The following is a 23,520-nucleotide window of genomic DNA, read 5'->3' on the forward strand; positions in this document are numbered from 1 at the left end:
GCCTGGCATCACACCTTCCCACCTCGTTCTTTCTTTCTCACCCGCACCTTCGCTTCTGGAGAGGACTTGCTGCCCTCTCACCTGTCTGATTGATCGTTCAAGTCCCCAAATCTCCTCGCGTACTTCTTCTCCTCCCCTCACCCTCACCCACTCCCAGTCTTCTCCCAACACCACCCACCTCGACCCTCACCGTCGGCCTCACTTTGCTTCACCTCAATTTTGGAACGCGGCAGCTTGCCGAAGAGACCATTGCTCGGTCGACCTTGGTAAGTCTATTCGTTTCCTGTTGTCGCTGGCATCTTCTTTGCCTCTGTCAATTTCCATTCCAAGCTGCCCTCGTCGTCATCCATCGTTACATTTCACTATTTACCTGGACGGCGCTCTTCCTTGTTTCTTATCTTGCTCATTCGTCTTGCCGCATCATTCTCATAAGCTTACCTGGCAGATCAACCAATTTCGCTCACTGTAACGCCCGTCGTTGTCACCATCGTCCTTGTTGCCGTAGCTCGGCTTCACCCATCTTCGTCCTCTGTCGTCCGGAGATACTGATGGCTTCACGAAAGTACACCGTCGACCAGCTCTTGGCCTTAAAGGGCTCCAAGCGGGAGCTGTCCATGGAGAAAGCGTTGTTCGAGACAACCAAAGACAGCCAAGTCCTCTGTGCGTACCTATCGCTGTCATTTGTTGCTGTTATGCAAACTGACCGAAGTTTGCAGCCCACATCATGAACCACAGAGTTCGCTACAGAAGAGGCCTGCCTTCCTTGTCCAGAGCAGCCAATGCCGAGGCCCGCAAGTCGTCTTCTACGGAATCGGAGACTGTGCCCATTGTCAAGACACAGGCTCCTCCTCAACTCCCCGAGCAAGCCTTTGTCGCCACTGTCGCCGCTGCTGATGCCAACCAGCTCGATGGTCAGGGCAGCCGCCAACTCGACGGACAAGATGCCGAGCCCGAGATTCTGGCCCCCGAGCCAGTATCACAGCGACCGACCCTGCCTGACCAGAAGCGGAAAGGTTTCGAGCAGTTCTACGAGGCCGTACGATCTCCTACGCATGTCCGCGTGACTGCTGGCGGAAGAATTGTACCCAACACTCTTGATCCCTCCCACTCATCGCCCACTGGCAAGGGCAGCAAGGAGAGACTTACAGAGAACAATGGTCAGTTGCCTTTCGGTCAGGCTCAAGCTCCCAACATGCCATTCCTTCCTGGTCACCCGATGATGGCTCCCATGCAGCCTGGTATGCCGGCGATGCCGATGCCTCTGCACCCCGGCTACCTCATGACACCTCCCTTTGGCGGCCAATGGTTCTTCCCTCCTCACCCCATGATGCCTATGGGCATGCCGTTCCCTGGCCCAATCATGGGCCCTCTTGGCCCTGTTTATCAGCAGCAGCCTCCCCCTACGCCCATGACGGCCGGCATTCCCCAGACCGCTCCCACCCCGACCCCCACCTCTGGTGACGCCACTTCTGACCAGTACCTGTCGAGCATTCGACCTAGTATCATCACAAAGAACCAGCTCGCAGGCCTCCGCACCAGTCTCAAGAAAGCTGAGGCACAGCTGGCATACAATCGTCACCAAATCGATGAGCGACACATGGAGGAGTACGCACGCCAGCTTCGGGGGGATATTCAGCACTTCGAGCTCAAGCTCAAGGGGGAGCTGGCTCGCGAGGCCGGCAACAACTTGGGTCGTGAATACTCGGCGGACAAGACTGAGGACAGCGCCGACGCCAAGACCAAGAGCGACAGCGATGACAAGCCGAAGCCTCGCAAGAGGGAGAAGGTCAAGCTAACCGTCGACACCTCTTTCAAGCCTTCTCTGCTGCCCTCTGCGGCTCTGGCTCCCGTCTTCCAGCCGCAGGCTGAGAGTATCCGTGAGCCTAGCGTATCGATCCAGCGAAAGACAGTTCAAGACAAGCCCAAGGATGCCTTCAACGGTGGTAGGTACCACGGCCCCATTCCCGCCAATTTGGAGGAGAGCCGCTATCTTTCCATGCCCCCTACGCCAGCCGACGACGCGTTCTCCAATTTCGCCCGTGATAACGCGGACCTGGGACTGCCCTATCTTGTTGGGGAGGTGCCTTTCGGACTGGACCCTAGCCCTGATCTTCGCGACTACATCTACCATCGCTCTCTTACGCAAGACGAGGAGATGGCCAAACACCTCTTTTGGACTGATGCCCCCGTGCACCTGCGCAAGAAGTTCCCCAAGTTCGATGGCAAGGACTTCTACCCAGTCTCTCCCGAGAAGCAGCCCCGGCCCGAAGGAAATGTCGTCGAGAAGCTGCCCACGGGAAGACCCGAGAAGGACTACGGTTTCTCGCTGCCTGCCGCTACTGACCTGGATCCGTTCGCGCCTCTGGAGCCATACCGCAATGTGTTGAAGACCAGAACCGTGTCGGCCCGCGAGCGCGACCAGAAGCGAGCTACAAAGTCGGATAATGTGACTTCTCCCATGAAGCCTCGCAGTGGCAACAAGCTTCGCCCGGTAGCTTACTTTAACAGCCAAGGTGTCGAGTCGAAGGATAGTTCCGGCTCGTCTGACCAGATTGGCGAGACGGAGTCAGAACGGGCGTACTTCAACTCTTGGTAAGTCAGCTGTCATTGTCTCTCATCACCACTTCATTTGGCCTTTCCTGTGCCTTCTGTCGTCTCTCTGTCTTCTATCACCTCCGTCTATCTTCGTCGAGATTATCGCTGACACATTGAAGCGTTCGCGCCTGGTCTGAGCGAGTGACTGCCACTGCGGCCGCTCTTCCCGGCGCCGTCACGTCAGAGAATGCCCAGGGTTACCTTCCGCAATACTCCATCGGCCACGCTGCCGCTTCACTTTCTCCTGCCATTGTCAAGGCCGCAGGACAGCCTGTCCGCTTGTCTCCTGCTAAGGCAAATGACAATGACAATCTTCATGCGGCGCTTAGCCGCCTGGCTATCTCAGCCGATGGTCGGCCCGAGAACCAGCCTCCTCATCGTTCCATTGTAAGTTGTTTGTGGATAGACCACATCGAGAAAGACACTGACCGTCGCGCACAGCAAATCAAGTAAGCGCATCACATCGAACGTTGCGAGAAATTGCTATCCAATGTATGATTATGAAGTGCGTTCAGAAGCCCAGATCAAGGCATGATTTCAAGTATTCAGGGGTGTAATGACGAATTATGGTATGAATACGATCAAAACGAATGGCAGAAGGACAAAAACAGATGCAATAGAGAATTGATATACTACACGGTCAAAAATGCCTTGTTCGTAGAGTGTCAGAGGCCAAAAGCCAACTTTGCTTGGTATTCAGGAATGGTGAATGAACCCGTCCATCAATTGTTGTTGCTCGAGCGCAAGCCGGTTGATGGGACAGTGCGAAGGTAGGGAATTTGCCCGAGATACGACGAAATGCACTGTATACATTTGCGATAAGCGAGGGGCGGGGTGTGCAACGATAAGGATTTTTTTTTTGCGCCTGGGAAAAAAATTTGGGTGGGAATCGCTCTTGGAAGCATCGGTCCCATCGTCTTCCACAGTTGGTCCCGACGGATTGGAACACGACAAGCACAATGTCGACTCCAACTCTTGCCGAGAAGCTGGACAAGATCCGGTCCCCCGGCCTTCAGAGCCAGAAGAGGGTATGTTTTGCTCGGGTCATTCTTTTCTTGAGGGTATGTCACTGACCGACGTCAAGACCGCAGTAGTCCTCGAGGCGGTCGACACGACATTGAAGGAGCAGAAAACTGAGCCTACACCGACCGGCTACTTCGCCGCCCTTTTGGCCCTTCTCACACAAGCCGTCGAGAGCGGCAACGTTGCCTCCGAAACAACGACCTCCGTTGTCTACCTGCTCGATACCGTTACCCCGTTTGCGCCCCAACCAATCCTCCGAGCGAAGTTCACCCAGATCCTCACTTCCCTCGCCCCCGTCCTCCTCCTCGAAGATGCCGAAGCCCTACTTCTCAGGTCCTCCATGGGCTGCCTGGAGTCTCTGCTGCTCGCGCAGGATTCCGCCGCCTGGGAGCTGGGCATCACCCAAATCGGCCCCCGAAGAGCCGTTGCTGGTCTGCTGAACCTTGCCCTCGACCATCGCCCGAAGATCCGAAAGAGGGCGCAAGAGGCCCTACGCAAGGTTCTGACGAACCCGCCTCCGAGTCCTTCGCTAGATCACCCGGCCGCCGACATGTGCGCGCACACCGCTCTTGCGAACCTAGAAGATTTGGCCACCAAGGCTGCGCAGGCCAGGAAGCAGAAGAATGGAGCCGAGTCAGCGCACGATCCCGCTCTGATCCACGCCCTCCAGCTCATCAAGACCGTCGCGTCCTCCAGCGGTGGTTGGCCCAGCAAGAAGATTGAGTCTCTGTGCGAGCTGCTCCTGGGTATTTCCAGATCAGGCAACGAGTACATGACTATGGCCTCTTTTGAGATCTTTGAGATGATTTTCGAGGGCATGGCCGATGAGGTTGCTTCGGCCAAGCTCCCCCGACTTATGGAGATCATTTCCGAATTGCGCCCTGCTGCAAACGACACCCAGCTTATTCCGCCATGGCTCGCAATTCTTTCAAGGGGCTACGACGTTTCTGCGCAGCTTGAGCCCGAGGATGTGTTTCAGAACTTGCCCGAGATCTTCTCCATGGTCGCCCAGTACCTGGAGTCTTCCGCCCACAACATTCGTGTCTCTGCGTCTGAGTGCCTAGTCTCATTTCTTGCAAACTGCGTTCCTAAGCAAGTCATCCTCGAACCATCCATCTACGACGAGAAGACTCTGGACAAGATTGCCAAGATTGCAGAGACCCTTCTTAGCGTAAAGTATCAGCAGGCTTGGATGGAGAGCTTCAATGTGTTCGGAGCCATGTTTGATTCCCTGAGGTGGCGCGCTCACCCCATGATGCTCAACATCACCAAGGCCGTTGGCGATCTTCGTGGTAGCGATTCTTTCCAGGGCAAAAAGGAGGCCGATGAGGTCATTGGAAAGGCCGTCCGCGCCATGGGCCCTGAGGCGGTGCTCTCTATCCTTCCCTTGAACCTGGCCAAGCCTGTGAAGGGCCAGCAGGGTCGTGCGTGGATGTTCCCCATCCTCCGCGACTACGTCAGTAACACCAACCTTGCTCACTTCCGCCGCGAGATGGTTCCTCTGAGTGAGCTCATGTTCCAAAGGGTCCTGGACCATGGTAAGGCGGAGAAGACGATGGAGGTCAAGATCTTCGAGACCCTCGTGCAACAAATTTGGGCGACTCTGCCGGGATACTGCGACCTTCCCCTCGACCTGACTGAGGCATTTGACCAGGGTTTTGCCGAGCTTCTGGCCAACATTTTGTACAAGCAGGTTGAGTTGCGCCTGGAGGTTTGCCGTGCGCTCAAGATCCTTGTTGAGTCGAACCAGGCCATCGCCTCTATTGAGGACGCTGAGGAAGACCTCGTCCTTCAGAGCCGTGTCTCCAGGGCCACAGCGAAGAAGAACCTGGAGCACTTGGGCGGGTTTGCGGCCAATATGCTGGCTGTCCTCTTCAACGTCTACACGCAGACCCTGCCCCAGTCAAGGGGACCTATCCTACTTACTATCAACGCTTTCCTGAGCGTCACTCCCGAGAAGGAGCTTGTTGAGACCTTTGATCGCGTCAGCAAAATGCTCGCAGCGGAACTGCAGCAGACTGCCGAGCAAGAGAAGCCCAAGCAGCAGCAGAAGTCCTCGGAACAAATGCCGTCAACAAGCAACACGCTTATGGACCTGATCATCACTATCTCGGTCTACCTGCCCCGTGAGAGCTTCTCTGCTCTTTTCGAGATCGCCGCCGTCATCATTTTCAAGGAAAACGAGCCGCAATTGCAGAAGAAGGCCTACAAGCTGGTTCCTCGTCTGGCCGAGTCCGAGACTGGCAAGCTCGCCCTCCAAGAGCGCACCGAAGAGCTGCAACAAATGTTCCTCAACAGTGCTGAGAAGGTCTCCGCTCCAGCTCGCCGTGAACGTCTGGGCGCCCTCTCATCTCTCCTCGCCTTCATCCCCGACACCTCTCTTCACTTCATTCCCGCAATCCTTAGCGAGGTCGTCATCTGCTGCAAGGAGAACAACGAGCGCGCCAGAGAAGCAGCCTATGACCTTCTCGTCCAGATGGGCCAGCGCATGGAGGCCGCCAACAACGCCACCATTGACAACTCCAAGGTCCCGCACATGCCCGCCGACGCACCCGCCGGCAAGGCCAACATCGAGGAGTTCCTCACCATGGTCAGCGCCGGTCTCGTCGGCAGCACGCCGCACATGATCTCCGCCTCCATCACGGCCCTCAGCCGCGTTCTCTACGAGTTCCGTCGTTCCTTCAGCACAAACACCCTCGCCGACCTCGTGCAAACAATGGACCTCTTCCTGACCTCCAACAACCGCGAGATCGTCAAGAGCGTCCTGGGCTTCGTCAAGATCTGCGTCGTCAGCCTGCCCTCGGAGCTCGTCATCCCTCGCCTGTCGAGCCTGATCCCCAATCTCATCATCTGGGGCCACGAGCATAAGGGCCACTTCAAAAGCAAGGTCCGCCATATCCTCGAGCGCATGGTCCGCAAGTTCGGCTACGAGCTTGTCAACCAGAACTGCCCCGAGTCCGACCGCAAGCTCATCAACAACATCCGCAAGACCAAGGAGCGCAGCAAGAAGAAGAAGGAGACCGCCCGCCAGGCCGGCGAGGAGAGCGACGACGACGGCGACGCCCGCCACGGCCGCAAGTTCGACAACGAGCTCGACCAGGCCCTCTACAGCAGCGACTCGGACGGCTCTGATGACGATGATTCCGACGACGGCGAGGGCGCCGCCGCTTTCAAGGCCAAGCGCGGCAACCGCAAGGGCGGAAACACGTACATTGTCGAGGACGAGGACGAGCCGCTCGACCTGCTCGACCGCAACGCCCTCGCCAACATCTCCTCGACCAAGCCTGTCAAGATGCGCAAGCCGGCACGATCCAAAGCGAAGATGGACCTTGATGGCAAGCTCATCCTCGGCAAGGACAGTGACGACGAAATGGAGGTCGACGGCGGCGCCGGCGAAGGCTCCGGCGTCAACGCCTACGTCGCGGCGCTCAAGGGCAAGGACGTCGCGCGCAAGGGCCGCGGCGGCAAGCTCAAGTTCAGCAACAAGCGCGGCCAGGACGACGAGGACATGGAGGACATGGACGAGGGCGACGCGGCTGCGGTCAAGGCGCAGGTCGATAGGAACAGAGGCGGCGCCGGTGGCAGGCCTTTCCGCGGCGGTCGTGGTGGCCGTGGCGGTGGTGCGCGTGGCGGACGTGGTGGCAGGGGCGGTATCGCCGCCGGACGCAAGGGGCTTGGTGAGGAGAGGAGACGGGGCCCGATGTCTGGTGGTGGTGTGAACAAGGGCCGCGGCAGAGGTGGTGGCCGAAGGTAGTGGATACGTCTGGTATATGTGTGTGTTTTTTCTTTGGGATGTACAGTCTGATTATACCCGTCTAAATGAGGTAAAAAGCGATCCCTCTTTTTCGAAAAGGGTCTTTCACGTGGCGTCTTAACGGCAGGTAGAGAAAAAGAAGAACGAAATTGGTATTTACAAACGAACGACTCGTGGTCCCATCTATTTAATGCATGACTTGCAAGTTTGTGTGTTTTATCGTGGCACGGTTTGATTAGAATACAAGAGAGAGAAATAGAGATTGAGAGAAAGACGTCTCTGTTGCGACTTGCGGCCGGCTTAAAACCCAGACCAGGGGCTTCATCTTTTCACATCGTTATATAACATGCATTGAAGCCCATTCTCTTTGCATAAAACACGCGGGGGGACACATAATACAACAACCCCATGAAGCTCCCGAGAAACCAAAGGCACATCGTGATGATAAACGTACAACCCAAAACTCCGAACCCAGTGGGTGGCTGCTGCTGCCGATGCTGCTGCTTCACCTGAACTTGCTGAAAATAACGGCGACAATAAGGAGAACGAGAATCGTGATGATGGAGATGGTAATCACCCGATTGGTAGCCATCCTACAGCGTACCTGCGTTAGCATTTCGAAATCATTCCAGTCCAGTAGATGGGGAAAAGGACGATATTTACCTACGGGCCATCCCCCGCAGTGTCTTGACACTACGGTCCACGTATCCCTCGCTCTCAAGGAGGCGGTCATGGGTGTGCTGGATGGTTTCACGCTGGCGGTGCAGGTCAGCGAGGGTGCTGGCGCCAATGGACTCCGTCTCGTTAGCCAGAGCCTGGGAGGCCTTGAGGCGCTGAGTGGAGCGGTCGAGACGATCGGTGCCGTTGAGCAGCTGCTGGCGCTGCTCGAGCTGAACGTCCTGGCCAGAGCCTGATGGGTTGTCGGTATAGCGAGCGCCGAAGAGGGCGGCGCGGTCGTCGGCAAGGGAGCGGAGCTTGCGCTTCTGGGAGTCGATGTCGGATTCGTGGTTGCGGAAGCGAGCGTTGATCTTGGAGCGGAGGGTCGTGGGGATGTTTGCCTTTTCGAGGCGCATCTGGGCGAGCTGTGATATGTCACTGTTAGCACCCTCTGGACCGACTTGCTTAGGGTTATGGGGCTCGCAATTACAAGTTCATCTGCCTCCTCGAGGGCGCGCTCTGCGGAGCTGAGAGCTGCTTTGCGCGGCTCACCCGAGAGCTCGGGGATCTGGTCGAGCTTCTGGACCAGGTCGGCCTGGACGAGCTTGAGCTCGGCTTCGTAGTCGCTGAAGCGCTCAGAGCCGGGCTCGGTTTCGAGAGGGTTGGACATGTTGGGCGAGTGCTGCGTCGAAGTCGGCGGTTTCGAGGATGACCAGAGGACCCGGCCAAGCAAGCGGGAGAGATGGTGTTCGCCCTCGACGGCGATTAGGAGACGGCGGGTACCCGGGATGGAGAGCGGAGCGCCTCCTTAATGGACTTCTGCGTGTAGTCTAACGGCGAATGCGAACGTCGTTTCGTCGGGAGCCGAATTGCAGAAACAGATAGGGTTGTCGGGAACGTTGATGTTGTAGGAGCGCTGGAACGGCCGGATGCGATCAAAGGGTGGGATGGGGGGCGAGCGGTTGCGTTGTTGGAAGGTCGTCGGTCGCAAGTAGCATGCGTAAGTCTGGACCGGCCTTGGCGACATCATGCTCCCGAGTGGCTGGTGCTCCAATGGGGTCTAACGAGGCGCTCAGGTCCACAGTGGCTAGTGCGGCCGGTGCCTGGAGAGCGCCAGAAACACGTGACCGTTCTGGACCGTGCACCGGCTGCCGGCCCCGTCCGCTGCAGGCTTTTAATGGCAGTTTGGCAGCGCAAACGAAGTTTTCCCTTTCTCTTCTTTTTTTTCTTCAAGTTGATTATACCCCCGGTTCGAGGAAAACCGGCTCTGCGTCGACTGGCATTTCGGTGCCTGACGGACGTCGAGTTGAACTTAAGCCGGGCAGAAGGATGGTGGGTGTCTCCTTTCGGGGGGATGCTTCGTCACGTCGCTTTTAAGAATTGGGAACTCGATCTCACGTTTTCCGATCCCGTTGAGTGCTCGACATTTTTTCATCGTAGACCACTGTTTGATGTCTCCAAACGATCTGTGTCTAGTAGACAAGCCACATGAACGCTGCTACGGTAGAGAAACTGCCGCGTACGGCTCACTCTTGGCCTGAAGTTCCCGCGGTGAGCTATGTTTGTATGGGTATTCCGCTGGTGTAGATCCCAAGCATAAGGCAACGTCAACATGCAAACTTCCCCGTTGAGACGATGAACCTATTGCCAAGAATCACAAGATGAAGCTGATATCTCGGCATACGGATTTCCTGAAAGTCATTCTCAAGTACCTATGCCGGGTGTGAGAATATCTATCTGCCTGATGTCCGACGCAATGCCACGTCTTAAAACAGGGACTCAATATTGCGTGTCCGTCTCGTGAGTTACAGTGTAGGCAGACCGACTGCTTCTTGAAATTTTCATGTGAAAGTTATCCACTATCGTCCATGTGGGTCAGCCAGGCACCGAGAGGACTGGAGGCATCTCGAGAAATTTCTGATGGTAGAGGCGTTGGAAGTGACGGGATTTTCAGCAGACGCTTCCTGCGCGCTTACCAGGCGCATCGATTATCTGTCATGCGCCACGACACAGAACCTCGTTCGCAACACAATACACCTGCCTAACTGCAGTCGAATGGTTGGAACCTGCCTTCGCCCACAAAGACCACTTTGGATCGACTCTCTCCCTCACTTTTCGTGGTTTGCAAAGATAAGTTCTGCCATCAGCAACATGTCGAGCCGAAAAAAGCGGCAATATCAAGGCGGTCACCCGCCTCTTTTCAAAAATTTGCGCCGTCGTCGCCCACCGCAGGCAGAAACCCCCACAGAAAAATCCACTCTGGCCCGTGCGTCTTGGCCGTCCGCCAGAGATCTATAAAAGGGCGACCTCTCGCCGCGACTCTTAGACTTTTCTTCTTCTTTTTTTCCTTATGTCGACAATACTTCAGAGAATCATTTCTATAGTATTCGACCTATTCTTGGTTCCCTACAGGAGCCACAGATCCCACCCTGGTTGATGAATGATATCCTCGACACCTTAGAGTGAAGAACTCTGGTTGCTTTCGCACTCTCCGTTCTGGAGGGCTGCTCTTGCCCTTGAGGCTTGGGCTGTATAGAAGGCGGTGATGATCTCGTCCCTGACTGTGGTCTTGCCCTTGGGCGCACGGTCAGGGTGGGTGTCGATGGACGTCTGACAGGCGTGTCTTTTTCCTCTTTTTCATTGCTGCCTGGGGCTTGCCCTGGTTGCGAAGAAGAAGCTCGAGCTCTCCAATTGTGTGTCGCGTGTGTTGATTCATTCTTATGGGAGTATGACAAGTCTCAATTTGCTGTCACCCTCTCCTCGACGGACCGCTCGCTCCTGCTGATTCTGCAAGTGACCTTTCGGATTTTTTCTTTTGAGGAACAGATGCCAAAGGTCAGCGATCTCGCGATGCAATAGCTTGGAAAATGTGAGGCTGCGACGCTGGCAATAGGCAACGCCCTTGAGGCGGTTATTGGGCTGCGATATGCAAGACGTCTCACGCTTTAGGTGTTCAGCTGTCGCGCGGACTCGTCAGATATCAAATAAAGCAGATGCACTATCAAACGTTGTTCCACATATCAGCCTCCATCAGTCTTCGTTCGACAAGTGTGTGGTCAAGAAAATCGGCCAGCCACCTTGTGGCGTCGGGATCGTGAACAGTCGAAAAGAAGGTCGCGACAAGGAGGGGCTGGGGAGCGCTGGGGACTTCTAAAGATCAGGCGCGCAGGTTGCAGGGATTGTCAATGCAAGCGTCATTGCGCCTGGGAGCTCCGGCAGCAGAGTTTCGTTTCATCGCATCGTGATCCGCGGCCGAACCGAACGCTCCTTTCCCGACACACATTTGCATACCGTCTCTCCTCCTCCTCTTACCCTTCTCCCTCGTCGCTGTCAAAACTTATCTTAAAAAAACATCGGAGGACGCACCCGTTGCAGCTTGTTGGTAGCCACGTGTCGATCGCTCTACTGTCCAGTCCCCTGAGGGATACCCATATCGGATCCATACCGGAAACCCACGAAACGGAGCAGGAATGGCGCCAGGTCAGCCGCTGTAAGTTGTTCGTTCTGTTGTTCCCTGTCTATCTGCACGTCTTCCTGCCAGTGGATTTTCATCCTTTTCCCGTACAAACGCTTTCCCACATGCTCGTCCACCAAGTATGTGCATGTTACCACCGCTGCCGCACTCCCCTCCCCCCCGAACCCGTCCGTCACATGCGCAAGTTGCAGCACTAGGTGCATTGGTCCACAGCCCGGTGTGTGCGGTGTGTGCAACCATGCCCACCATATTCGCCTCCTCAGACTCCTCAGCCTCCTCAGACTCCCAGAGACTCTCGAGACTTTGTTCTTCTCCAAAAACCCAAGTTTGGGATGAGCGGTGGCGCGGGGTTGGCATGTGCGAAACCCGTCCATCCCATTGTTCTTCTTCCCCAAATCGACGCCCGTGGCTTGCACCTTGGACCCCGCCATTCCAAGACATTTCGGGCTGAGAGCTGCGCAAGCTGCGAAGGTTACCGGCCTCCTCGATTCCTGTCTCTTTCTTCTGCCCGCTCTTGCCTTTTATACACCCTATGTTACTGTAACATCGCAAAATCTCTTTTCAACCTGCACCTACGAGACGTGGCTTGGCCAAACTTCAGGCTCTGCATTGTTCGTACCGTTTGCAGGTGTCTCAGTGATGTCTACTGCTTCAATAATGCCCCGTCGACCTCCGTCGTTGGAATCCGTGGGTTCTGTGGGCTCCCCCATTGACCCGAAGCTTAGGAAAAAGGTCGCCGTCGTCGGCAGTGGATGTGCCGGCATTGCTGCTCTCTGGGCGTTGAATCGAAGTTATCATGATGTCTACATGTATGAGGCCGCGTCGAGGCTCGGCGGACACACGAATACTGTAACTTGGAAGAATGGAAAGTACGAGACGAGGGTCGACACAGGATTCATCGTCCTCAACGCGGCGACGTACCGTGAGTTCGCCATACTGGCTAGATGAGGGCTTCTACTCACACGGTGAACAGCAAACTTCATCAACTTCCTGAAGAGGGTCAAGGTGGATACGGTCCCGACGGAGATGACGTTCGGTGTAACGCGAGATCACGGCTTATTCGAATGGGCCGGCACGAGCTTGGACGCCCTCTTTTCCCAGCGCAAGAACATCTTTTCGCTGCGCATGTGGAGGATGATCTTCGACATCATCCGCTTCAATCAGTTTGCCCTGGACTTGTTGATGGCCGATGATGAGAATGATGCCGCCGCAATGAATGGGTACAGCAAAGGAGCAAGGCGGGAGGAGACGATTGGCGAATACCTCGACAGGGAAGGCTACTCGGACGCCTTCAGGGACGACTACCTTATTCCCATGACCGCTGCTGTGTGGAGCACGAGCCCGGACAAGTGCACACTCGACTTCCCGGCTGTCACCCTCGTTCGTTTCATGTAAGTGTTTCCCGCTGATGGGCAATTATTGATGCTGACATCAGAGCAGGTGGAATCACCATCTCCTGTCAACCATTTCGACCAGGCCGCAATGGCTCACCCTCAAGAAGTGTGGAAAGTCATACATCGACGCGGTGATGCACGGATTCCCTTCAAACCACCTCTTCCTTAACACGCAAGTCACCCAGGTCACGAGTGAGGAGGACGGCAGAGTACGAGTCCACACTCACAACGGAAAGTCCGATGTATACGACCATGTCATCTTGGCAACTCATGGAGACCAGGCCCTCAGGATAATTGGGTCATCCGCAACGCCAGAGGAGAAGGAGATTTTGTCTGCGTTCAAGACGTCAGAGAACTCAGTCGTGCTGCACTCCGACCTCTCGCACATGCCAGCCTCAGAGAAGGCCTGGTCGAGCTGGAACTACCTCACTCTCTCATCACCCTCAACTGGGAAGCAGAATATCGACCAGGTCTCCTTGACATACAACATGAATATTCTGCAGCATATTCCCCGCGAGACCTTCGGCGACGTCCTCGTCACGATGAACCCTCTGCACCAGCCGAACCCGGACACGATCCAGGGCTCTTTCACTTACCGCCACCCCCTCTACACCCCGGAGGCCGTTCGCGCACAGAAGCTCCTGCCACGAATTCAGAACAAGCGTGGAATCAGTTACGCCGGAGCATGGACGAAGTACGGCTTTCACGAAGACGGCTTCAGCAGCGGTCTGCACATTGCACAGGATCACCTCTACGCGAAGCTGCCGTTCCAGTTTGTCGATTCCACGTACAGCCGAGGGAGGAAGCCCTCACTGGGACTTGCTGATTTGTTTGTGAGACTCATCATTCTCATATTTCAGGTGTTTGTTGTGAGGGTGTTGGAGAGAGCCATTGACACAGCGATGAGGGTTGTTACTCCGCGTGCAAACCGCCTGAAAAGGGCCGTCAAGAACGGGAAGGCTGCATGAGGCAGCTTACAGGCTGGCAATCCACCGTAAATAGATACCTACCTATTAATTTCCCATCATCCAAAGCAAGGTCGATACTACGCAGATATGCAGGTGTCTTGTCGATGCATGTAAGTCCGCAGTCGTCCCGTCCAGTAAGTGAAGCACATGCCCCAGGGACCTACAGCGGGATATCCACCCAGCCCCTCAGCGCAAGGACCCCTAAAAAACCGCTAAAGTCGGGCAAAGCCCGGTGGTGCGGAACAAACCCCACCCGTCCCGGTAACTTCGGCGTCTGCCGGCGCTGCAGAAGCTCAACCCATCTCACCTCGCATTCCCGAATTGCATGATACCCAAACCCTCCATCCTCAAACCGCGAAAACCCCCGCGATCATGAACGCCTTACCGCGCCTCCCATGGCGCCAGTCGGCACAGAGATGGAGCTGCTTCTTTTGCCAACACGCCCGCCCTTCGCCTCGAAACCTCTCCTCTCCCGCCGCCCGCCGCGCCGCATCAACCACACCTTCGCCGAGGCAGCAAACCGGTCCTAGCTTCGGCGGCGCTCCGTCCATGGAGCAGGTGCATGCGCATTATAGACGGAAGAACGCTACGACAGCGTAGGAACACATACATTTTCAATTGGGCCTCGAAACGGTTGCTAAGAGAGTACGCAGGTACTACACCCTCAGCGTCATCCTTGGTACAGTCGCATTGTCATACGGTTCCGTCCCTCTTTACAAGATGGTGCGCATTCCCTTCTCTTTCTGCTGATATGCAATCAGCAAAGCTGACCCCTCTGTTCTAGATCTGCCAAACAACAGGCTGGGGTGGCCAACCCATCCGTGCCCACGGCCCCGATGTCGACTACAGCGAAGACGGCCTCGCCTCGCGCCTGGTCCCCGTGACCTCGGTCAACCGCATCCGCGTCACATTCAGCTCCTCCGTCTCCGACGTGCTTCCTTGGAAGTTCACGCCGCAGCAGAGAGAGGTGCGCGTGCTCCCCGGCGAGACGGCGCTGGCGTTTTACACGGCGACGAACACCTCCGACACGGACATCATCGGCGTGGCGACTTACAGCGTGACTCCTGGGCAGGTGGCGCCGTACTTTAGCAAGATCCAATGCTTTTGTTTTGAAGAGCAGCGGTTAAATGCGGGCGAGACGGTCGATATGCCCGTCTTTTTCTACCTTGATCCGGATATCGTGAACGACGTCAACATGCGCGGTATCGAGACTGTGACGTTGAATTATACATTCTTCAGTACGTTTTGTTGGTTCGCACAATGTTGGATTGTTGCTAATGTGTTGAGCAGAGGCCAAGTACGACGACAATGGCAGGTTCAAGGCACCTGTGCCGATTGAGCAGAAGTAACCTATGATCTGAACGAATCCGCACTGCGGGATATCGCCACTCCAACACCATCCACCGAAACACTACTGTACAAAAAGATTGGGCTTCTACGCCCGTGTTATACTAAGAAGCTATAGCATTTCAAAAGGAGGGGCATTTTGACAGGCGTTTATAGGCTACAAGCATCTGAGGACATGAAGTGAGCGATATGTAGGTGGACATTTGTAGGATATCATTCCGGCAATGGTCGAGAATACCGCAAGCCCGTGAACATTGCATATCGAGAGTACTGAGCTTGAATGGCAAGGCAAGATTGTATCCAGGTGGTCCGTGAAAAGCTCACGCTAGGAAAGGAATGAGCGCTTGATCTCATTGTCTGGACTCGTCCCATTGGAAATATACTGGCGACATCTGAGATCAGATTCGTTATCTTATCGCCGATGTAGCTGGTCTTCGAAGGTTTGAGCAGGTAGAAGCTTGGACCACCGTTCGGGAACCATCACGTGGACCACCTAGGGCAGTTTTTGGTCACGTGTCAGCCTGCAGCCGAATTTCGTGTGGGCGTGCAAAATCGACCATGGCCTGTCGAAACTTTTTTTCACTTTTCTTTTGGACATTCCGCTCTCCGACAACCATCACGCACTTATTCCCGCCCAACGACGTTCCTACTAACGCCCAGCCAAAATGACCAAGGTTAACAAGAGTATGTTCAACTTCTACTCTTACGATCAATTGACAAAAAATGCTGACTTTCTTTGCAAAGTGGTTCACTCCAGCCGCCGCAAGTCGCGCGCTGCCCACTTCGGTGCCCCCTCCAGCACCCGTCGCTTCATCATGAGCGCTCCCCTCTCCAAGGAGCTCCGTGAGAAGTACAACGTACGTCAACCCGCCGCGATGGCCTCTCAACCGACAGACACTGATTCCCACAAAGGTCCGCAGCATCCCCATCCGCAAGGACGACGAGGTCACCATCGTCCGCGGCACCAACAAGGGCCGTGAGGGCAAGATCACCTCCGTCTACCGCCTCAAGTACGTCGTCCACGTCGAGCGCGTCGTCCGCGACAAGGCCTCCGGCCAGTCCGTCCCTCTGGGCATCCACCCCTCCAACGTCGTCATCACCAAGCTCAAGCTCGACAAGGACCGTGAGTCCATCCTTGAGCGCATCAAGGTCGGCCGCGAGCTCCGCGTCAAGTCCACCGCCTCCGCCTAAATTTTCTCCAATATCAATGATGACGACCATCCCAGCCTGAGCAGGGTTTGCAAAAATTCTGTCTGGCTGGGATTCACCCAACGATCAGCGGCAATTCAAGGGACAACACAAAACGGTATTACTCAAAAGCACGGCGGCGGGAATGACATACTACGATATCCATCGACGGCGTTTTGCGATGACGACGCAACACCTTGAACGCGTTTAGGCAATGGCATTGCCTGGAATGGGAAAGGACATGAGGGAATCAAAAGGCTAAAAAGCAAAAAAGTTTCTAGAAAATCAAATGAGAAATACTCTTTCTCAATGGCCACTTCCACGTCTTCCGTGAAGTGCTCCATGGGAGGTTCTCCCGAAGCCACCATCGCCCGCCCCTGCTGAGGCGATGCTGTCTTGGGGCCACACTCCCCTCTTTGCTACACACAAGTTGTGACCTGCTAACCAGACCGCAGTACTGCTGGCGAAGAGGATACTCGTTCCCTTACATGAAATTGGAATGCCTCTCAATGGTAGGTCCGTTGTAGAAGTTCGTGTGCATTTACGCTAGGATATCTCCGCGTTAACCAACAAGATCCATGGTTTTCGAGGTATACGACTGGCGAAGAGTAACCCGGTAGGAGAGACTTTTCCAATTGGAATCACCACTCTCCTGCTCTCGCCCGAAGATTTTCACTGAGCTTTGTCTATGAGGTCGGAAATTTGATGGTGAGGTACATACTTTCTCCTTTCGTTTTGTCTTTTGGCATGAACCCCGATTGTCTTGAAATCTTGAAAAGATCCAACGCAATTGCTGTGAGGTAACCCAAGGTGCTGCGCACACAGCTCTGTTCAAGTAGAAAGATAGGTTACAAGACCAATACACACAAGTTCACTCTCGTTTCCCTGTCCCCTGCCTGCCGTCCATGAGCGCAACCAAAGGCCGTCGCCAATTTCACTTCGAGACGGTCTTGAATCCAAGTGATGCTGCGGAAGGCGCTCAATCCACGGGAATTTCTCGGAAATGATGGATCGATGGCAATGTTTCGTTCTTGACTCAATTATTCCGCTCAGTTCCGCGTCTGGTGGACCTCGTAAGTTGGCCGAACAGACGCAGATGCTACTTGAGACCGAAGCCAAAGCAAGCCATCAGGGGATCAATGATGCATTGTTCCATCATTCATATTGCATATCCTTTGGGGAGGGAAGAGGAGATTCGCTTGTGTTAGCATCATACAAGTGCACGGTGTCAATACAACAACACCCGCATTCGCTCATTCTGGGGTTGCGCAATATCATTCTCCTCGAGCTGGGTTGCGTCCTGGTTCAATCTCATATTGATCAAAAGCGAAACAGCAGCAAAGCATGAACGCAAACGTCTTGTGAGTAACCATCAAACTGTCGGTCTCATGATTGAGCAGCGTAACGGAGGTCATCTCCGTCCGGTGACACGATCGGAGGTCAGCGACAACGGCCATCAGGCGAACGCCGGTTGCCTATCATGCATATAACTTCATTAATGAACCCAGCCCAGTCGTCGCAGGAGATCAAATTCAAACAGTCTCATCAATACCTTATTACTCTTCTTGCGCTCAAAAGATGTCTCGTGACCCAAATCGGCCAAACATCGTCCTGGCTCTGGCCGACAATCTGGGCTGGGGAGAGCTGGGATGCTACGGCGGAGGCGCTCTCCGGGGCGCCGCGACTCCCCGGATCGATAAGCTCGCCACCGAGGGTCTTCTCCTGCACAACTTCAACGTCGAAAGCGACTGCGTGCCCACGCGATCCGCGTTGATGACGGGGCGTCACCCCATCCGCACGGGGTGCCGACAATCGGTCCCGGCCGGCTTCCCGCAAGGTCTCACCCCGTGGGAGAAGACGCTCGCCGAGTGCCTCAAGGACAACCACTACGCCACTGCACACCACGGGAAGTGGCATCTGGGCGACGTCCCCGGGCGGTACCCGTCTGATCGCGGTTTCGACGAGTGGTTCGGGATCCCGAGGACCACGGACGAGACGCAGTTCACCTCGGCCATCGGGTACACGCCCGAGGTCGCGGAGCTTCCGTACATCATGAAGGGTGTAGCTGGAGAAGATTCGGAGAATGTTCGCATTTACGACCTCGAGGCTAGACGACTGATTGACGAGATGCTGGTGGAACGATCAAAGGACTGGCTTACACGGCAGGTGGAGGCAGAGAAGCCCTTCTTCCTCTACCATCCTCTTGTCCACCTTCACTTCCCGACTCTGCCTCACAAAGACTTTTCTGGGAAGACGGGGCAGGGTGACTTTGCGGACTCGATGGCCGAGATGGACTACCGCGTCGGCGAGCTGTTGGATCATGTCGATTCCTTGGGGGTCAGGGACAACACCATCTTCATATTCGCCTCGGACAACGGGCCCGAGTTCAGAGAGCCGTACCGGGGCAGCGCCGGCCCTTGGTCCGGGACATACCACACGGCCATGGAAGGAAGCCTGCGCGTGCCTTTCATCATTCGCTGGCCTGGCCAGGTCCCGGAGGGTGTGACGTCCAACGAGATCGTCCACGTCACGGACATCTTCACGACGGTACTGGCCATGACCGGGTCCAAGTTGCCAAAGGACCGGCCAATCGACGGCATCGATCAGTCGACGTTCTTCAAGCAGCCAAGCACGGTCAAGTCCGAGAGGGAGGGTTTCCTCTTCTACATCAAGGAGGAGCTGCGGGCCGTCAAATGGAAAGACTGGAAGCTGCACCTGGTGTGGGAGCCCAAGGTCAACCAGTCCTCGGGCCATCTCGAGTCGCCGTACTTGTTCAACACAGTGAGGGATCCAAAGGAAGAGACGGACATCTTGGCTTTCAACACGTGGGTCTTGCAGCCGATGATGAGGTTGAGGACAGAATTTCAGAAGAGTTTGATGAAGGATCCGGCGCCGCCTGATCCGTTGAAGGACTTCTTCCGCTGAGGAGCTTGAGTTTGCTTTTAGCTTTTAGTTGGCTGCTTGAAAATATCTTTGCCGTTCAACGCGCACTTGTCGATTCAAAGCTGAAGCCGTCAGATTCTAGACGTTTTCCAAAAGTCTCGTCTTGGGCCGCTTGTGGAACCGCGTCTTACTGCCGTCGAACGATTGATTCAAGAGTGTAGTCGTCCAGTAAGCTACAATAGTACACAGCATATGCGACTAGAGAACGACGTCCTTGGCCAAGTAAGACTGGTCACAGCATGCGAAAACTTTTGCATACAACGTATCCCCAGGTGTTACATTTGTAGAACGATCAGCACAGGCCTTTTTAAGGTATTGTACGTGAGGATGTTAGTCATTTAAATCATGGTCTTTCCCCAGTAATCACCTCAAACCATCCCTGCCTATTGTTTTGCTTTTTTCCAGCCCTGAGTTGCTGTTCGAGCCATCGACAATTTATTCAACGATCTCAAAGACACGCCACGAGGTCATGGCGAGCTCAACGCAAGTCTACACCACTGTGACAACGACACATTGGTACGTCAACGGCCAAAAAGGATCGAAGGTCTATGAGTTGGCTCCCCAGACGACGCCCTTTTCTGCCACAAACAGTGTCTGCTCTATCGTGCCCAAGGGAATCCGGTGCGAAGAGAGAGCAAACGAAGTGGTGCCACGGAATATTTGCTGGGGGCTTCAATTCGTGGAGGAAACAAGAACGTGGTTCCCGACACAATGCTTCCCAAAGTCATACACTGATATCTACAAACCCTTCAAGGACTTCAGTGAGAAAGCCAAGCAATGGTCCTTTACTTCGTACAGCTGCTGACGCGCCATTGACAATTAGGCGACCTAGTCACTTTGGCTTACCCAGGAACAGCTTGTATCAGCGATTGGACGTCGGCATGTCTCACCACGTTGGACTTAACTAACTCACAGCGATACATTCAAAAGTGGTGTTGTCCGCCCGGTTGGGACTGTTACACGCAACCTGAAGGAGACAGTGTGACTCGCGACTGCTACAGCATCGTCAGTACGCCGACCGACATCTGGTTCTATCCCATCGTGACGACGGGAAAGAGCGATCGTACCATTACAACGTTGTGGACGAAGGTGCCTCTGACAGATCTCCCGAACCAAGGTCCAATTGAAGTTCATCACCCCGTCTTTCCGCTCGAGGTGCGCGTTCCGACTCAAGACGACAAAACAGAAGCCTCTGGCCTGTCAACAGGAGCGATCGCCGGGACAGCTGTTGGCGTCATCGTTGTAGCTCTTGCTCTCGTCGGTGGCGGGCTGTTCGTATGCCTGCGCAAAAGGAAGCAAAAAAGAGAAGCAAGAATCTCGCAGATTGCTGCTGGAGAGAGAGACATCCACCAACATGGCTACGATAACAAGCAGGAACTCTCAGGGGATCACGCCCAAGAGACCATAGAGCTGAGCAAGACATCACCGCCCCCAGTCGAATTATCATCACAAACTCGTGCTGCAGAAATAGAGGGAACAGTTCGCCCTGTTGAGCTGGCGTGATGAGTTTCAGACAATGTCTGCTGTCTTTCTTCCTGTATATGTAGCAACTGTCTGCAAGTCTGTGCATGAGACTTATGCTCTACCACGCACACGATGAAGTAGTAATAATGGATTAATAGCAATAGATCATTCACCCCAATACATAGAAGACGAATACAACAAGTATTCAATTCTAAGAGTCGCCTATTGAAACTATCTTGGGTGGCTAGTGGTTTCTTCTGCCTCAATGCCTCGGCAAAGGGTCCTTTTGACCGTCGGCAAAAATAGAGATTACACCGATCCTATTACTCGGTGCCCTTCAGCCCCCAGACATGCATTTGTTAGCTACGGTGGTAAATTAATGTCAGCTTGTCCTAACAGATGCGGATAGAGTTTCCGACAATTGGTCATACTCAAGAAATTCCACTGTAAATCTGTCGCCCGCACCACGGATGAGCTGGCCGAGACCCCACAATCCGGCCGGCTCGGTGACGGGACGCATGCGCCGAGTATCATCGGCTATGAGATCGAATGCGCTGGGGGCCTAATGAAGATTTTGACTAAGTCAGAGAGCTCTGATAGTTGTTTTGAACTCGTATAAATCGCATAGACTTTTCATCAATGTCAACCCAGATCTACTGAATGTATCAGGTGCTGTTCAAGTTCGTCATTGCCAACTCCTCCTCACCTTCTTTTCAAGATGTCACAGATCAACGGAACCGCGGAGGCCCTTCACTTCTCAGCAATAAATAACCCAGCGGCAAAAGATGTCTCGTATTACACTCCGCTCCAAGATCCAGTTTCCGGCACTGCAATCAGCACATCCACCGGCACCCCTATTCCCAAACTCTTCACTCCGCTGACCGTTCGTGGCATCACCTTTCAGAACCGGCTCTTCTTGGCGCCCCTCTGCCAGTATTCAGCACAGGAAGGATACGCAACTGACTGGCATCTGACACATCTTGGTGGCATCATCCAGCGCGAACCTGGTCTCGCCCTGATGGAGTCTACTGCAGTTCAGCGGGAAGGACGCATTACACCTCAAGACATCGGTTTGTGGGAAGACGGACAAATCGAGCCGCTGAAACGCATCATCGAGTTTGCTCACAGTCAAGGCCAGAAGATCGGCATCCAGCTCAGCCACGCCGGTCGCAAGTCCAGCACCGTGGCGCCCTTTCTGCACATGAACGCTACTGCAAGCGCGGAGGTTGGTGGATGGCCTGACGAGGTGTATGCGCCTTCGGCGCTGCGCTTCAACGATGCCTATCCGCAGCCGAGAGCAATGACGTTTGAGCAAATCCAGGAGTTCAAGAAGGCTTTCGTGGACGCGGCAAAGAGGGCCGTCAGGGCTGGCTTCGACGTGGTCGAGATCCACGCCGCTCACGGCTACCTCATTCATCAATTTTTGAGTCCCATCAGCAATCAGCGCACAGATGAATACGGCGGAAGCTGGGAGAACAGAGTGAGGCTAGTCCTTGAGATCACAGATCTTGTACGAGCCTCCATTCCAGAGGATATGCCCCTTTTCGTTCGAATCAGCGCGACGGATTGGTTTGATAACATGAAGGAAGAATTTCCCGAGAGCTGGACTGTTGCAGACTCTTGCAAATTAGCAACGATTCTGGCCGAGAAAGGTGTCGACTTTCTCGACGTCAGTTCCGGTGGTATCCATCCTCTGCAATCTACGAGCATCAAGTCTGGACCTGGCTACCAGGCACCTTTTGCCAAGGAGATCAAGAGGGCAGTCGGAGATAGGTTGGTTGTTTCTGCGGTCGGCGGAATTAGCACGGGTGCCATGGCAGAGGGGTTTCTCCAGTCTGGTTTGGACGTCATAATGTGCGGACGTTGGTTCCAGAAGAACCCAGGTTTGGTGTATTCGTATGCTGACGAACTTGGAGTCAATGTCAAGATGGCAAACCAGATTGGCTGGGGCTTTGGTGGGCGCGGAAAGGGCTCCAAAAAACAGACATAGATAGAGCGGTACTTCCAAGGTTCCTATGAGAACACCTCTCCAAACCCTAACCTCATATCTCCGTTTTCGAAAGGACCTCGCTCTTGCTTGTGAATATCGCTCGTGTCTCTCGAAGAATGAGGACACATGGATATTCGAGTGCGTAAAGTGCACTATCCCAGAGTTCGTAACTATGTAGCTGTCGTTCAAATACACATTAGGTTTATCCCATAGTGCTGAAAACTATGCCTCTAGCGTACATTCTTCTAGGATTGTCTATCCGGGTAGATGGATAAAGCTACCTGGAGGTTCCTCCGAATATCTACCTAGTACACTTGCGTTATTCAAGGGCACGGAAAAGCAAAAGCTTCCTTCGCCAAATATGCCAGGATTGACAGGAGCCGACAACAGGAGGGAAGACGGACGACAGAAAAGAGAACCTAAAAAGACGGCAACGGAGATAGAAATATGGGATGCACAGCGAGGGACAGGTGACAGTATGTACTGGTGGGTACCTCTATCTTTTTATTTTTAAGAGATGAGCCCTGACGCGGCAATTTTCCAGCGTCCCAACGCTACCACCGAAGCGTAGCCCTCCTTCCTAAGACACCTGCCCTCTTGCTTGCCTTTCTGGCATTCTGCTCTCACGCCCCCACGCCCCCACGCCCTCAGCGCCACCTACGAACCCTCCCTCGTACACGCCCTCACGTCTGCCCTCTGAAGCTGCTCAAATCTCAGCTAAT

General features: G+C 54.6%; 9 protein-coding genes across 9 annotated transcripts; 8 read left to right on the forward strand and 1 right to left on the reverse strand.

The window, feature by feature from the left end:
* Nucleotides 1-548: 548 nt before the first annotated feature.
* Nucleotides 549-3,048, forward strand: CGGC5_v009672 (uncharacterized protein; the record flags this gene model as incomplete). The annotated part of the gene is made up of 4 exons (XM_032021767.1): nucleotides 549-660; nucleotides 717-2,592; nucleotides 2,715-2,982; nucleotides 3,037-3,048. 4 exons carry the CDS (start codon nucleotides 549-551, stop codon nucleotides 3,046-3,048), a joined length of 2,268 nt encoding a protein of 755 aa, XP_031881296.1.
* Nucleotides 3,049-3,554: 506 nt separating this feature from the next.
* Nucleotides 3,555-7,372, forward strand: RRP12 (Ribosomal RNA-processing protein 12; the record flags this gene model as incomplete). Its single annotated transcript, XM_032021768.1, has 2 exons — nucleotides 3,555-3,623; nucleotides 3,680-7,372. The coding sequence occupies 2 exons, from the start codon at nucleotides 3,555-3,557 to the stop codon at nucleotides 7,370-7,372; spliced, it is 3,762 nt and encodes a 1,253-aa protein (XP_031881301.1).
* Nucleotides 7,373-7,877: 505 nt separating this feature from the next.
* Nucleotides 7,878-8,699, reverse strand: vti1 (Vesicle transport v-SNARE protein vti1; the record flags this gene model as incomplete). Its single annotated transcript, XM_032021769.1, has 3 exons — nucleotides 7,878-7,965; nucleotides 8,036-8,454; nucleotides 8,520-8,699. The coding sequence occupies 3 exons, from the start codon at nucleotides 8,697-8,699 to the stop codon at nucleotides 7,878-7,880; spliced, it is 687 nt and encodes a 228-aa protein (XP_031881299.1).
* Nucleotides 8,700-11,499: 2,800 nt separating this feature from the next.
* On the forward strand, nucleotides 11,500-13,866 carry PDS (15-cis-phytoene desaturase, chloroplastic/chromoplastic; the record flags this gene model as incomplete). The annotated part of the gene is made up of 4 exons (XM_032021772.1): nucleotides 11,500-11,519; nucleotides 12,230-12,426; nucleotides 12,478-12,895; nucleotides 12,945-13,866. The coding sequence occupies 4 exons, from the start codon at nucleotides 11,500-11,502 to the stop codon at nucleotides 13,864-13,866; spliced, it is 1,557 nt and encodes a 518-aa protein (XP_031881205.1).
* A 372-nt stretch (nucleotides 13,867-14,238) lies between these two features.
* CGGC5_v009676 (Cytochrome c oxidase assembly protein COX11) lies at nucleotides 14,239-15,215 on the forward strand (the record flags this gene model as incomplete). Its single annotated transcript, XM_032021773.1, has 4 exons — nucleotides 14,239-14,462; nucleotides 14,520-14,589; nucleotides 14,651-15,104; nucleotides 15,157-15,215. 4 exons carry the CDS (start codon nucleotides 14,239-14,241, stop codon nucleotides 15,213-15,215), a joined length of 807 nt encoding a protein of 268 aa, XP_031881206.1.
* A 663-nt stretch (nucleotides 15,216-15,878) lies between these two features.
* CGGC5_v009677 (60S ribosomal protein uL24) lies at nucleotides 15,879-16,404 on the forward strand (the record flags this gene model as incomplete). Its single annotated transcript, XM_032021774.1, has 3 exons — nucleotides 15,879-15,897; nucleotides 15,958-16,070; nucleotides 16,126-16,404. 3 exons carry the CDS (start codon nucleotides 15,879-15,881, stop codon nucleotides 16,402-16,404), a joined length of 411 nt encoding a protein of 136 aa, XP_031881207.1.
* Nucleotides 16,405-17,979: 1,575 nt separating this feature from the next.
* Arsa (Arylsulfatase A) lies at nucleotides 17,980-19,326 on the forward strand (the record flags this gene model as incomplete). The annotated part of the gene is made up of 1 exon (XM_032021775.1): nucleotides 17,980-19,326. One exon carries the CDS (start codon nucleotides 17,980-17,982, stop codon nucleotides 19,324-19,326), a length of 1,347 nt encoding a protein of 448 aa, XP_031881188.1.
* A 487-nt stretch (nucleotides 19,327-19,813) lies between these two features.
* CGGC5_v009679 (uncharacterized protein) lies at nucleotides 19,814-20,847 on the forward strand (the record flags this gene model as incomplete). Its single annotated transcript, XM_066152204.1, has 2 exons — nucleotides 19,814-20,105; nucleotides 20,168-20,847. 2 exons carry the CDS (start codon nucleotides 19,814-19,816, stop codon nucleotides 20,845-20,847), a joined length of 972 nt encoding a protein of 323 aa, XP_066008371.1.
* Nucleotides 20,848-21,526: 679 nt separating this feature from the next.
* On the forward strand, nucleotides 21,527-22,798 carry afvA-3 (NADPH dehydrogenase afvA; the record flags this gene model as incomplete). The annotated part of the gene is made up of 1 exon (XM_032021776.1): nucleotides 21,527-22,798. One exon carries the CDS (start codon nucleotides 21,527-21,529, stop codon nucleotides 22,796-22,798), a length of 1,272 nt encoding a protein of 423 aa, XP_031881203.1.
* Nucleotides 22,799-23,520: the final 722 nt, after the last annotated feature.

Source organism: Colletotrichum fructicola, assembly GCF_000319635.2.
Source record: "Colletotrichum fructicola Nara gc5 chromosome Unknown KSG_Nara_v1_contig05, whole genome shotgun sequence".
Lineage (NCBI taxonomy): Eukaryota > Fungi > Ascomycota > Sordariomycetes > Glomerellales > Glomerellaceae > Colletotrichum > Colletotrichum fructicola.